We start from the raw sequence: 14,919 nt of genomic DNA, 5'->3' as shown, positions 1-14,919 counted from the left end.
ACTTTCAGGACAGAGTATCCCTTTGTTCCGGAACTGTTCCATAGCTCATCCCTCTGGTGGTGGATCAGTGCTACTGCAGCTGCCTGGGCACAGTAAATTTGCATCACCACAGCTTCTCTGCAGAGGGACCCATCAATAATGCAGGAGCACTATATTAAGAACATGGGCGTGGCAGCTCACTGCCATGTATCCATCCCGCAGAGACTGGAGGGGCTGGAGGAGACCGATGAGAGTGCTGGGGTGGGGAAGGGGATGTGCGCCCTGCAGTGGGACCTAAGGGAGGTGCAAAGGAGGAGAAAAGGGAGTTGTAGAGGAGAGGGAGATGGAACAGGAGGGGGATACAGCGAGGGTGACGGTGCTGGAGGTAGGAATATGGAGGGCAGCCTGATGTGGTGGGGGGGAAGGGGGGGTGAGGTGCTGCAGAGCGTCCTGCCTCCTGACATCTGCAGCACTGGAACGGGGAGGGTTACTACGTCAGCAGTGACTCAGCACCTTCACTGAGGCATTAGTGATTCTAGACAGGAAATCGGAGTGCAGATGTCCCCCCCCCCATTGTCACTCTGGCTTGCCTCTGTACTTTCTCACTGCGGTAGTCAGACTACATTTTCCCTGTGAATGTAACTCAGAATAAAAAGCCTGCGGGCACCCTGTGGCTCCAGACTCAGAGCGGGTGTTCATTTTGAATGGTGGGCATCCCTCCATCGCGTTTGTATTCATTTGTGAATTAATGTTTACATTTGCTGTGTTATGGAGAAAATGCTCGGCGGGGCTGTGATTGCCACCAGCATACGAATGTATGAACAATGTGATCCATAGCGGAACATGAGGGAACTGCCTGGCTTACAGTAGTAGAGAATGATGTCTGTATGAATCGTCTCCTGCATTTGGTGGTCGCATCCCACGGAGGAGCCTGACCTCTGAACTTCCCACTATGAACCTGACTCAACTCTCCAGGCTGGCCTGGTTTCCCGCGACAACCCCGACCAGCTCATCATTGCCCTGGAGCCGGAGGCCGCTTCCATTTATTGCCGCAAGCTCCGTCTGCATCAGATGATTGACCTGTGCTCCAAGACTGCTGTGAATGGTTACAGCCCCACTGAAAGCGTGGGGGCAGGGATGGTGCAAGGTAAGCCCCACCCCCTCCCCGAATTGACAGTACACACTGCACACCAGTCACAGCTCCTGTGAAGCTCAACCCCCCACCCTTCTTAGCTAATTAAAGGCTTGATGGGTATTTTATTAAAGAATTTTTCTCTGAAATGGTTCAGAACCATTGTTCTAGACACAAAGGCCTTTTCAGAGGGATGATACTGAAGGCAGTCTTAGTCTGGTCTCTGGGTTCTCCTGCTGGGTCATTGTTTCCATGAGCAGTCCTGTAATGTTCTGACAGGACTGTTGGAAGCTCTGAACTGGGGGGGTGCTGTGGTAACTCAGGGGAGTTCATCTTCACTACTCGGCCTTGATTACAGTCACAATCAGCTCAGCAGAAAAGATTTAGTCTTAACGTTAAATAGGATGCAGCTGTGGAGGTGGAACGACACCTCTTGGTTGTCATTCCAGAATGTTCTGTGACTCTTTGGTGCAGCCAGTGTGCAGTGTGACCTGGCTGTCCTGGTTTTGACCGCACGTGGGTGTGTCTGTGAGAAAGGAGACTATGTGTGAAAGTGAGCAGCAGTACTGACTGCTGTAGCCCATCCTTTCCCATTTTTCACTTTCAGTGTTTCATGTTCGTGTTGCTCCATGTATCCGTCTGACGTACATGCCTGCCTGTCAGTGGTCTGCCATTGCTGCATGGTGATTATGAAGGCACTTGTGTATATCCAGAGATTCACATCATTGACAGATCTGGCTTGATATACGCAGCCTGTTTTCGTATCTCAGTTCCAATCCTGTAAATCTCGTTTTCCAAACTTGTCCCTTGTCATGTTTGTTTCACAGCTTGTTCTATACATGCATGCAGGCAAAAAGGTTCGCCCTTGGGACCTGGGGAGATGCTGTCTCATGCCACCATCTTGTTTTGCTTGCTCTTGCTACTTAACCATCGCACATTGGCAATGGTATTAGTGTCTCTGACATACAACAACAGCCATGATGCGGTTCGGCTTGAATGTTACACCAGTGCAGTTGGCGGCAGTTACGGATCAGCAGCCGAAAGGCACACACACATACTGCAGTTTCATTTCGTACTTAATTAGCATTTCCAGCATTTTTGTGCACGGATTGTTGCATTCCCTGACTCAGTCGTAATCTGGACACACGTTTCAAATTTTTACGTACATCAGTTCCAGATGGTGCCTCTCTCTGAGCTCAGGGACATTCAGTCCAGTTTTGCCAGCAGCCAGTGAAGCAGCAATAGCAAACCAGTGCTGAGACAACCCCCCCCCCCCCCCCCCCCGCCCCCGCATGACCCCCCCGGCCCCCCCCCCCCGACACAGGCACACAGCATCAACTTCCTTTGTCATTCTTGACTCTTGTCTCTCCACACTAATGGACTGGCTCATAGAGGGTACGTTTTCCAAAAGCATGATGAAGGCGGGTCGCTTGCTGGAGCTTAGTGACACGGCACTTCTGGGAAACATGTCCTGGTGGCCTCAACACCTCCTTTCTCACATGTCTTCTCTCTTCTTTCTTTACCTTTCTAATGGTTTTTATGGTAGTCAGGCCACTGCATGGTTGAATGGCTACGTTCGGCGCTGACATATCAAGGTTAATTCATGTATCACTGCTGATCTGTTTGGCCAGGATGCATATGAGGCCTTAAGCTTAATAACTGAAATGCAAAAATTCCATCTGATGCATCACGCTGCCTTTTGGGCAGCTTCTGTAAAGAGTACAGTCTGCTTGACTCTAGTGCTTCAAGTCTAATTTCTTTTTAATAGTTTTTTTGCTGCCTATACACGACTCAAAACACATTTCTCATCCGCATTAAAAATAAATAAAAACAGTTATGGATGTTGGTGGTGTGTGGTTCAGTGGGTTATTCCTCTGTGGCTGTGATGGGAAGGTTGCCCGTTTCGAATCCCATTGTTGGCAGAATAGTCTTGAGGTCTTGTGCAAGACTTTTAACTTTGCAAAATGCTCCAGGGGAGCCAGATGAATCGCTGACCCTGCGCTCCTCTATACAGTATATGTGTGTATGTCATAAAGGAGAGCGAGATGGCATATACCAAAACTAAAGAATGTACCTGAACTCGTACTTGGTACAGGTGGAAAATAGAGCATTATTTCATTTTGATCTAGGTGCAGCATTTTCATCCGTTTTCCACAACAACTCTCCCAACATTAGGTTCCGGTGATTCTGGAGCCTGAGGCAAAAGTCACAGTGTAGAAGGCAGGACTCCTGTCCTGGAGTATTTACCCTGAATCCGTTTGAAGAAATTCTTAGTTAAATGGTGGGGAACCAAACAGTCTTTTTTCATTAACTGTTAGAATTTGTTTCTGGGGAAGCGGTTATTTGTGTGTTTGTCTGTCTGTGTATGTGTGTATGTGTGTCCCCACAATATGATAAATGGTAAATGGACTGCATTTATATAGCGCTTTTCTACTCCTACGAGTACTCAAAGCGTTGTACATTTTATGCCTCGCATTCACACACCGGTAGTGGAGGCTGCCATGCAAGGCGCCAACCTGCTCACAGGGAGCAATTTGGGGTTCAGTGTCTTGCTCAAGGACACTTTGATGGGGTCAGGAGGAACCTGGGCTCAAACCTGCAACCCTCCGGTTGCCGAACGATAGCGCTACCTCCTGCACAACCTGTAACTTTTTACCTTCTGGGGACATTTTTATGGTACCCACATGGATAACCTAAATTTGATCAAAATCTGTGAATGCAATCGAAAAATTAAAAATGCCAAAAGTCTCGTATTTTGTTTGGTTATCTTTGGTTAAATTTAGGGCTAGGTTGGGGTCAAGGTTGTCATGGTTGGGATTAGGGTTATGGGATTATGCCCATGGAGATGAATAGAGAGTCCCCATAAATATATGAATAAGTGGACTTTGTGTGTCTGTGTGTGTCTGTGTCTGTGTGTGTGTGTGTGTGTGTGTGTGTGTGTGTGTGGATGGATTATATATGCAGTTAGCCCTCGTGCATTCGCGCTTCGTGATTCGCGAATTTACAGATCCGTGGAAATTTCATTGGAATTGAACTTATTTGGATTCACGATTTTTTCCCACAGAAGTGTTTAATTTTCATAGTAATTTATGTTTTCATACTTTTACGTAAAATTATGCAAATTTATGCAAGTGTAAAATTGGTAAGGAAAATTTTGTTAATGAAGATTCTGGGCGGCATGGTGGTGCAGTGGTTAGCACTGTTGCCTCACACCTCTGGGACCCGGGTTCGAGTCTCCGCCTGGGTCACATGTGTGTGGAGTTTGCATGTTCTCCCCATGTCGACGTGGGGTTTCCTCCGGGTACTCCGGTTTCCCCCCACAATCCAAAAACATGCTGAGGCTAATTGGAGTTACTAAATTGCCCATAGGTGTGCGTGTGGGGGTGAATGGTGTGTGAGTGTGCCCTGCGATGGGCTGGCCCCCCGTCCTGGGTTGTTCCCTGCCTCGTGCCCATTGCTTCCGGGATAGGCTCCGGAACCCCCGCGACCCAATAGGATAAGCGGTTTGGAAAATGGATGGATGGATGGATGAAGATTCTACTGTGTTTTTGGGGAAAGTTCAAGACATACAATATAAATCAGTTTAAAAAATCCCTTAAATAAATGTGGCTTTCTTATGGAAACGTTCCTTTTTATGTGCATACTGTACTGTACCTTTACAAGACGTGAATCCCATTCGCAAAGTTCATTTGCTTTGGAACGCTAATGGTTACATAAATATTAGAAAATAGTTAATTTACTATTTTGTAATAGTAAGTACACATTAGCGTGAATTCCACGCACAGAAATTAAAAATTTCTTGAAAGGTGCTAATGTTTACATGCATGACAAATGCGTCCTGGGTATCCCTCTCAAGACGCATTTGCTATAAACACTAAAAGGGTTTGTTTACTCATTTTACCTTACTGTGAATACAAAAGAAAATGGCAGCCAATGCTGTGTTCTATGATTAGTAGGGGTAACATGTACTGTACTGTAAATGTGCTAGTGTGACAAACATCCGTTAGGCAATACTGTACTCTATTTCAACATCAAACATTGTTTTGTTTTTTTTTTAAAGTAATGCATTAAGCTAACTTTTACATGAAATTAAAGTGTTTTGGGAGCGTGACTGGGGTAATATTTAGGGTTTAAACTATAGAAATAAACACATATTACCATTTTTAGTGACTCTACCAAACATCCACGAATCCTCCTCATTCGCGATGGGTTCTGGAACCTAACCTCGTGAATGTCCGAGGTCTGACTGTATATTACATTGTGGGGACCAGATGTTTCCCCACAACGTAATAAAAGTATGTTATGGGGGAGGACCATTTTTGAAGTCGTGGAGACCATTTTTCAGGGCAGAAATATCTCATTATTTCCTCATCCAATACATACATCCAATACACTCCTTTCACTGGTGCAGTTGTGCCACTACTTCATTAACTATTGCAAAAATTGCATTTTAGCCCTATGTGTATATTTATGATTAAGGTTCGAATGAGCAATATATTTATCTTTGCTGACGATTGGCTTGGCCTGGTGTATTACTTTGTATACCAGGTGATGTATAAATGTGCATCTTGTGTATGGTCACCCATAGCTGCTCTAACTCCAGCTCTGTCCTCTTCGCACAGCTTCGGTAGCTGTGGTTGGAGTTCATTAATGATTCAATTTAACGTACAAACAATGGACACTTTGTCTTTTGGCAAGGCTTTGATTAAATCCTAGAAAAGTGTTTGTTGTTTTGATTGGCACAGTTCCTAATCAACGTAGCTGTTGTTCTTCAAACAATAGGAAACAACAAAAGAGCTCTCATGTGCTTATATTAAAGTAGAAGGTGACAGCCAGCTGTCTGGATAATGAGATTATGGGTCTGGCTCTACTGAGTTTTCACAGTGGTTGTCCCTGTGTTCTTGGAGCTAATGAGTGACGCTGCAGCACTGGGATCAGATGAAAAATGGTCATGTACAGAGTGAGAGCTGGGTTTTATTGACACTGTGCTGCATGGGGCACATCTGGCAGGGAATCCCATTCTTACATGTGCCCCTGCATCTGGAGCTCTCTGTGTACCTGTTTAACTTAACTGCAGCCAGGAAGGGCACCAGCGCTGTTCACTTAGCTGATGTTTAATGAATACCATTATGACTTTAAAAGTTTTGATTACTTTGCTTTTCGAGCTGATGCGTGTAGAGGAAGCCTCATATTTTCACCACTAACCAGCATCTGAGCTCCCGAAAACGGGACTCTTTCACACGTCCTAACCCATACACACTTGCGTGCATTTCCAACCCTGCTGCACTGTAGTGTTAGGCGCTATATCCTCCCTTCCCCAGCTGCAGGCACAGTCCTCAGAGCAGGTCTGTAGGGAGTGTGCCATTAGCGGGGCCCCTCAGTGGCGTGCACACGCGAGGGCCCCGCTAGCCTGCTGCTTGCCTGACCGCACACCAGCCAGCCGTGCCCAGCGCTTTGCCACCTCACGTTCAGCTTACCTTCTTTCTTTGTTAATGACCAGCAAAGGAGCACGTCCGGCGCAACCGGCAGAGCCGTACCTTTTTGGTGGAAAATGTCATAGGAGAGCTTTGGTCGGAGCTGGAAGAAGGTAGAGTCTCTCATTCTTTCTCTTTCTCTGGTCACCATCTCCCCTGTGCCCCCACACTGTTTGCTCTTGCTGTTTCTAACACCGCTGGCATTATTCAAGTGAAATGTAGTCGTAGCTGCTAAAAGGGACTTAGCATCTTCCCGTCTGTAGGTGTCTGGAGTGTCTTTGATCTCATGTTTTATGTGATGGCTATTTCTTTTGGGCAGATTGCAAAGCCTCTCATTTTTAAAATGGGGTTTGGAAAATCTATAAAAAATGACTTCATCTTATTGTCTTATCATCATCTATTTTTCTGCAAGAATGGAGTATACGGTTTAAAGGAATGAAGAAATCAAAATGACCCCCCCCCCCCCCCCCCCCCCCCCCCGCCAGTGCATTCTTGGATTAGCAGATCCCTCAATGCTATGTTGTCGCTCATTGGTGGCCTTAACATGATGTCAGCTTACGGTGCGCACATAGGGTGAGATTTATGATTCTTGGTTTGAGCATCAGAGGGGGCCAGTCAGTAGCGCAGTTTGCTGAGTGTTGGCTGACCCTCACCCTGACGTTGACCCGCCTGGTTTACCTTTCCAGGTGACCGCTATGTGGTGGTGGACTGTGGTGGCGGCACAGTGGACCTGACTGTTCACCAGATCCGCCTGCCAGAGGGACACCTGAAAGAGCTCTATAAAGCCTCAGGTACAATTATTACTCAGTGCACAGTTATTCATAAACGTGGACATGTCATTGGATTCGTGCATAGGTACTGTTTAACACAACAAAGGTAGTTCATTGTGAAACATGGAATGTTGTGCCCCTCGACTGAAAATGATTTTCACTGGAAGTAACATTTCACATTTGACATGGTTTGCTTTTTATAACGATGCTTTTCAGCCTCCTGGCTAACTTTGTAACTGCTATATGCCATTGAATTGGCTCTCTAACTTTAACTGCTTGAAAGTGTGCCATTTGCACCTTTTCCAGGTGGTCCCTATGGATCTATTGGCATCGATTATGAGTTTGAGAAGCTTCTTTGCAAAATCTTTGGGCCGGACTTTATTGACCAGTTCAAGATAAAGCGTCCGGCAGCCTGGGTTGATCTGATGATCGCTTTTGAGTCACGAAAGAGGGCTGCAGCGCCGGACAGGAGCAACCCTCTGAATATCAACCTACCCTTCTCATTCATCGACTATTACAAGAAGTTCCGTGGCCACAGCGTAGAGCATGCCCTGCGCAAGAGCAAGTGAGTCTCCTGAACCTGGACCTGGTGTCTTCATTTTATTTCAGGCAACGTCAGACATCTCCAATCTCCAGCTCTACAATACTGCTACATCAACTGCAACAACATATCTAGTTGACGTGAAACAGTAATATTCACATAAACAGATAAATTAAGTATTTGCACCTATGAAGATGTGGTGGTTAGTCTTACATACCTGAAAAGGTTCCTGTCAAGAGTCTCATGGTTTGGGCAAAGTAATAGTTTGTCAGGGGAGTTTATTTATATAGGATGTGCCAGTCAAGGATATCCTGCATAAATTGAATCAAGCCTGAGCATAAAAACTGCACTAAAAATTAAAATTATGGTTGACAAATTATTATTTTTTTAGTCACACACCTTGGGCATTAATCACACAGTTAATTGCATATACAGTCAAGTAGCAATAGTATGCAAAAAAGAAAAAAGATGTATACTGTAAATTCAGTATAGCTATTTATTTATTCCAAAACCGAAGTCTCAAACTAAAGACAAAAATGCATAATACATTTATCAGTGTTCCATGGGTTGTTTTTTCCCTCTGTTTGTGACTGCACTCAAAACAGAAAATGATTGTTTAGGAATGAAACAAACAACTATATAAGTCAAAAGCTATTTGGCAAATGGCTCTAAAACAAACGTTTGACAACTATTGAAAGTACACTTAATGAGTAGAAAGATACTCATTTTAAAGTATTAACCTTTAATAAAATAAAGCAAATATTGCAAATTGAGAGAGTTTTATCGTTTGAGCCATCTGACAATTTTTAATAGGAAATGAACAAAGTAACAATGTTTCCTCACCTTTCTCCTATCACCTATCAGCCATCTGAATGTTTTGATTCTAGCTGCAAATTCTAGGAATATGCAGCATCATGAAGCTCATGCATTATTTGCAACCAGGAAGCTCATACTGTTCTCCCATTTTGGTATCAAAGTTAACACAAAGAAATAATGCGTTATGACTCTAAAATTAGTGTTAACACATTAACTTTGACAGCCCTAAAAATAAAATCACAAACAAGTAAATGACTGAAATTTAAGTGACTGTGGGTTACTGTTCTGCGAAAGGCCTTTTCAGTGCTAGACAGCCCTCAGTACATTACTAGATCAGTTTAAGTCTGCTGCATAAAAGTAGCTCTTTAAATGAACTTCTTAGACACAAGTAATACTAAATATGGATAAAATGAACACTACAGCTTGTGTTCCTCATTTACAGTAAGTGGTCTGTTATTATATAGAATTGCTGGCCTCAGTTACAAAGCAGACAATGGTTACCAACAGAGGGGCAAATTAGGTTACACAAGGAGTGTTTTCAGCTACAGTTGTACTTGAATCACGGCTCTGATGCTGAAGTTCAGCCCAACTCCTGGCAGACATGTACTGATGAAGTCAGTGTGTCGGATATCTGCCCAGAGACAGAGAATGTGGTCCATCATTCGAGGTTTCTTCTCTGAATGTGGTGCTGTGTCTATTAAGGAGCAGTGTTAGTCATTATGGGGAAATGGAGAAACCACTGGAGAATTCAGGTGCTTCTAGAAGGCCAATAGATACCTTTGGTCTGTGTGAAGTCTGCCTAGGGATCAGAAAGCTACAGGAGACAGAGACTATGGTAATAATTGAAAAAATATTGCCTTTGTGGGGACTTATATTCCACCTATTGACAAAATGATGGTATTCTCTCTAATGTACTCTGGTAATAGAATCGCACTGCGAATAGTGTGCAGTGGTTAGAGTCCAGTATAGTTACAGATATATAGAGTGGGGAAGGCAACAAATTTGTGGATTTGGGTTAACATTTTAATCCACACTGGCAGTTGTTTTGCAATAATGTGAAATGATTGAGATCCTGGATACACTGGAATTCAGTGAAATTTGCATGTCAGCTGAGGATGGGGACTGAAGCTCACCCTTCATGCTTGCAGTGTGGATTTTGTGAAGTGGTCCTCCCAAGGAATGCTGCGGATGAACCCAGATGCAATGAATGCCCTCTTCAAGCCAACCATTGACCACATCATTCAGCACCTCAGTGAGTTAAGCTGCCGCCTGCACTGATCATGCTCCTCTTGAGTTTTTGCTCAGTCTCATCTTAAATGTGGCCACTAGGCGGCCCGGACTATCTCATGGCGTGCAGATGAGAGGCTTTAAAATGACAACCACTTTGTTTATGCAGACCATGAGTTCACCAGTTCTTCTCATAATGTGGCCAACCTGATGAGCAGGAAAAAAACAGATTACCAGATAAAACTGTTTATTTAATAAATAGTTCAGGATTAACAAATACCTCAAAAAGACTGTCCCACACATTGAACTAACAGTAAATGAGATCAGCAACCTAAAAAAAAAGGTGTGAAGCTTCTTTTTCTGGACCTTGAACTGAAATGATGTTCTGTTGGCTGAAGAGTGTGCATGAGGAGATGCGCTGTGTGTACGGTGGACACCATGTTGTTTGTGGGAGGGAAGCAATACTACAGGCATTGCAGCAGCACCCTAACCTCCAACAGGCCCATCTCCAAGAGTCCAGTCCAAAATTAACTGGTCCAGTAATTCATGTCTTGCCTGAGCACACAAAAACCAGGTCATGCAATTATGCCATAGTCTTTGAGGCATCATGATTACTTGGTACTGAGGCCCTTTGTCTAAAGATGATATTGAACTCAAGTCCTTTCATTCATTTGCTAAAAATTGTGCACAGTTGGCAGGGATGTTGTATAAGCAAAGAAAAGCCATGCTCTAACTCACCCCCTGCTGCCCCTCAGGTGAACTTTTTGAGAAACCAGAGTTGACGAACATCAAATTCCTGTTCCTGGTGGGTGGCTTCGCAGAGTCACCTCTGCTGCAGCAGGCGGTGCAGAACATGCTGCAAGGCCGCAGCCGCATCATCATCCCACACGACGTGGGCCTGACCATCCTCAAGGGGGCAGTACTCTTTGGCCTGGACCCGGGCGTCATTAAGGTGCGGCGCTCACCGCTGACCTACGGGGTGGGTGTACTCAACCGTTACGTAGAGGGTAAGCACCCACCCGACAAAATGCTGGTCAAGGACGGCACGCGCTGGTGCACCGATGTCTTTGACACTTTCATCGCCTCCGACCAGTCAGTGGCACTGGGTGAGACAGTCAAGCGCAGCTACACGCCGGCCAAACCTTCCCAGCAGGTCATCGTCATTCACATCTACTGCACAGAGCGTGAGGACGTGGCCTTCATCAGTGACCCCGGGGTCCGGAAGTGTGGTACACTGCGCCTGGATGTGAGTGGCACCGAGAGCCCAGCCACCCGTCGAGAGATCCAGACGCTCATGCAGTTTGGGGACACGGAGATCCGGGCCATGGCTGTTGATGTGACCACCTCCCGCAGTGTCAAAGCCAGCATCGACTTCCTCAGCCAGTAGATTGGAGGGGGTCAGTGTGCATCGTTCTCCCAGCATTTCCCGGCAATGGTGGGAGGGCGTTGCTTGTTTACATGGGTTATGGCGAGCCCGAGCTGTACCATGAGAAAATCCTTCAATTCTGGTTCGTAGAGCACTGCAATAGATGGTTTAAAAGGGGACAAAAATCATGTTTTGAAAGTACTGAGATTTTGAACAGTGAAGCAGTGTATCCTTATTTTCCTGTACTGGCACTCGTAACGCGATTGTCAGTTAATTTAAATGAGTGGGTGTTCCTAGGTTGGATAATTAATTAACAGTAAGTATATTGATCATTCAGAACCAGGGTCGGAGTGGGTGTGAAAGAAAGATGAAGGACTTGTTTGGAGCAATTAAATAATATATCAGTCTGACAATAATCCAGCAGTAATTCAGCCTGAACCTTGTAAAGTCACCACTCCCTCTGACCTGGTAGTCAGTATAATTCACAAACTGGATTAATTCTAGCTTTCATCATGTGTTCCCACAAGCCTGAGGAACCAAAAACTAAGTAAATGATAAATATCAAAGAGGATTTTTATGCAGTTGCATTGAAAAGATCATTTTGCAGTTCCACATACTCATTGTGGTGTCTCTTTTTCAACTTATTTCACGAACAAACATTTTACATACAGTTCCCATATTCTCAAGATATTATGGTCCATTTAATACTGTTATTACAAGATATTATGGTCCATTTAATACTGGATTACTGTAGTACTTTCATTGTTTTTGAGGAACTCCAAGGCCCTTGCTGTCAGAGTAGTTACTGCCTGCTCAACATGATAATCTGTTCAATATTTGCTAGAGAGAACAGACTCATCCACTGCCTGAACAATTGGCTTTATTGACCAGTGTTCATTTGTTCACACAAAGCTGCAGTAAAAACATCACTGGTATATACGTTGCGCTGAAGAATAAATATAAATCCTAGAATGTGAAATGTTACTTATCTATTAAACAGCTTGTTTAAAAAGGCTGCTAGCTATACAGTACACGCAAACTGATTTCAGCAGAGCAATAGCAAAGTGCCGCTGCCTTTGTTCTGTTACGCCTGCCATGCTAAATGGGAATGAATTCACGTGTTCGATTTCTTTTTTAACTTTCTGTTCAAGAGACCACAGTGAAAAATCCTAATGATAACCTTTGGGATTTATGAAGTACAAAGGCAAATGTTTATTTCTGTAAATACAGTATTTAAAAAGTTGTACAGTTTTTTAGCATTCTTGTTTTAGCAGCTTTAGAATGGAAAGTGTGCCTGCTTTTTGTGGATGCTCTCCCTCCATTTTTCAAACCAGCCTAGTGTACACCCTCATGCTGAAAGCTATTTGGACTGATCGGAACAACTTAGCTGTTATTCGTTCTGACGTGTCAGAATGCCTGTGACCCTTAAACCTTAGCAGGAGGATGTATGAATTGGCAGAGAGTTGTGTTGTCTTTGAGGGATATTTGTTTTCCAATTTTTATGAATACCATGAAAAAACAGACTTTGCAAAGCTTGACACTTCCAAAGATTGTCAGATGAAAATGACTTCCCCCCCCATGAATACCTTCACTCTATAAATGTAGCAATATTATTATTGTAATGCAGCATTAAATACTAATTTTCTCAATGTTATCCTTCCAAATAGCGCAAATATAACAATGTTCTATACAGTAGTGTGCAGTGGTATGGTTGACAGTATGTTGGGGCCACCACAGAATGGAGAAATATTACTTTTTATTTTCTGTATACTGAACACTTTAACACTTTTAGTGTAATGTAACATGGTAAGGAAAATAACCAAATAAAGAGATCAAAAATCTGATGTGGAGAAATGTGTTCAAAAGAATCAGTATTCAGTGTCTACCCAATGACTTTCTTTGAGTCAGTACATAATTAGATCAGCTTCCTTTGCTTCAGGACTTCAAGGCTAAGCTGTCTTTCTTGCTATGAAGTTTTGCAGAGGACAAGTTAGACTAGGGGTCTCCAACTCCGGTCCCGGAGAGCTACTATCCAGTAGGTTTTCTGCCCTACTTGGCTTCTGATGAGCCACACCTGCTCTCAGGCAAGTACCAGGAACAGTTGTGACTCATCAGAAGCCGGGTAGGATAGAAAACCTACTGGACGGTAGCTCTCCAGGACCGGAGTTGGAGACCCCTGAGTTAGACTCTTCACAAGGCCTTTATTTAAAGGTGAACTGAGACCTTAAGTTTTGCTGTCACAGTTTTTCAATCAGGCAAATTGTTTTAGTGACTACAAAATGTGTTTATCACCATGTGATCCTGTCATCTCTGCCAATTCTAAAGCAACAGTAGTTTCATGCCTCACTGATCTAAAAATGAAAGTATAAGAAGATTTGTGTTTTCCTGTTTAAACATCACTGAGTCTCATTACCAATTTCAAAGTCATACAGTGCATTCCGTAACTGTTTGTACAGTGACACATTTTTCATAGGATCTAAACCGTTAAAATATGCTTAAAACCCGTTACCTTTAATTTAAGGTTATGAAAAGCTGCATTAAGTGAACTGTGCAGCTGTTACAACTATTTTTATACAGACAGCAAAAAAAAAAACTGAGACCACTCAATATTTTTAAACAAATCGGCATTTTTAAAACCTGGCTTAATCGTGGTTCTGCTGGCAGAAGGCTACGCTGAGCAGCGGGTTGCTTCCAGGTTCAGAATTTCTAAGACAGCAGTACACAAGAAAAAGGTGAAGCTGGAGACAGTGGGAATGACAAAAAACTAGCCAGGTCAAGGGCGGAAGCAATTGATTTTACTCATGATTCGGAGGATGATATCAAGTGACATTCAAAAAGGAAAGGCAAACATTAAGTGCAGGTGTATAGTGCACTGCTAGGATAGTTTGCATCAGGCTCCTAGAAGCAGGACTGAAGTCCCATAAAGCAAGGAAGAAGCCCTTCATTAATGATAAACAGGGATGAACCAGGTTTCAGTTGGAAAAAAAGTATATATTATTCGCAGCCGCACACCCATAAATTAAGAGTGAAACAAAAAATTATGGTGTTGTCTCAATTTTTTTTTAGCTTCCCCATTTTAAGGACCAAAAGAACTGGGACAAATGAATATCATTACCTAAAATAGTCCTGTTTAATTATTGATTACAAATCCTTTGCAGTGAACAACAGCCTGAAGTCTGAAACCCACAGATATCCCAAGGTGCTGAAATTACACCCTGGACAAGTAAAGTGCACGCTCAATCGAATGCAGGTTCGGAGATTGACTCAGCCTTTCAAGAACATTCCACTTTTTGTGTTGCTTTAACAGTAGGCTTTGGGGTCATTGTCCTACTGCTGTGTAACACGGCATCTAATGAGTTTTGATGCGTTCTTTGGAATGTGAGATGCCTCTATACCCCACAGATTTTACCCTGTAGCTTATATCAGGAATCATGTCGTCAGTAAATGCAGGAGAATCAATTCCAGTGGCTGCCAATCATGCCCAAGCTGTAACCCCACCTCCACCATGGTTTACAGTGGAGGTAGATTTCTTACGATCATGTTTTTTTTTCTCTGCACTTTTCTGTCTATCGCTGTGATACTAGTGAATCTTCGCCTCATCTGTCTGTAAGACA

General features: G+C 43.7%; 1 protein-coding gene across 7 annotated transcripts in view; it reads left to right on the top strand.

Moving 5' to 3' along the window:
• The window catches only part of hspa12a (heat shock protein 12A), a 48,156-nt gene extending 35,007 nt beyond the window's left edge, over positions 1–13,149 (top strand). For 6 of the 7 annotated variants that reach the window (XM_049008769.1, XM_049008770.1, XM_049008774.1 and 3 more), the window contains 6 exons: positions 955–1,126; positions 6,612–6,698; positions 7,272–7,376; positions 7,662–7,920; positions 9,861–9,964; positions 10,695–13,149. In XM_049008769.1, the coding sequence (XP_048864726.1) occupies positions 955–1,126; positions 6,612–6,698; positions 7,272–7,376; positions 7,662–7,920; positions 9,861–9,964; positions 10,695–11,326 (1,359 nt within the window). In that variant the 3' untranslated portion in view covers positions 11,327–13,149. The remainder of the gene's footprint in view (positions 1–954; positions 1,127–6,611; positions 6,699–7,271; positions 7,377–7,661; positions 7,921–9,860; positions 9,965–10,694) is intronic. The other variant, XM_049008776.1, reaches the window with a different exon arrangement.
• Positions 13,150–14,919: the final 1,770 nt, after the last annotated feature.

Source organism: Brienomyrus brachyistius, chromosome 3, assembly GCF_023856365.1.
Source record: "Brienomyrus brachyistius isolate T26 chromosome 3, BBRACH_0.4, whole genome shotgun sequence".
In the NCBI taxonomy this organism is placed as follows: Eukaryota; Metazoa; Chordata; class Actinopteri; order Osteoglossiformes; family Mormyridae; genus Brienomyrus; species Brienomyrus brachyistius.
This window is presented reverse-complemented; position numbering and strand designations above follow the sequence as displayed.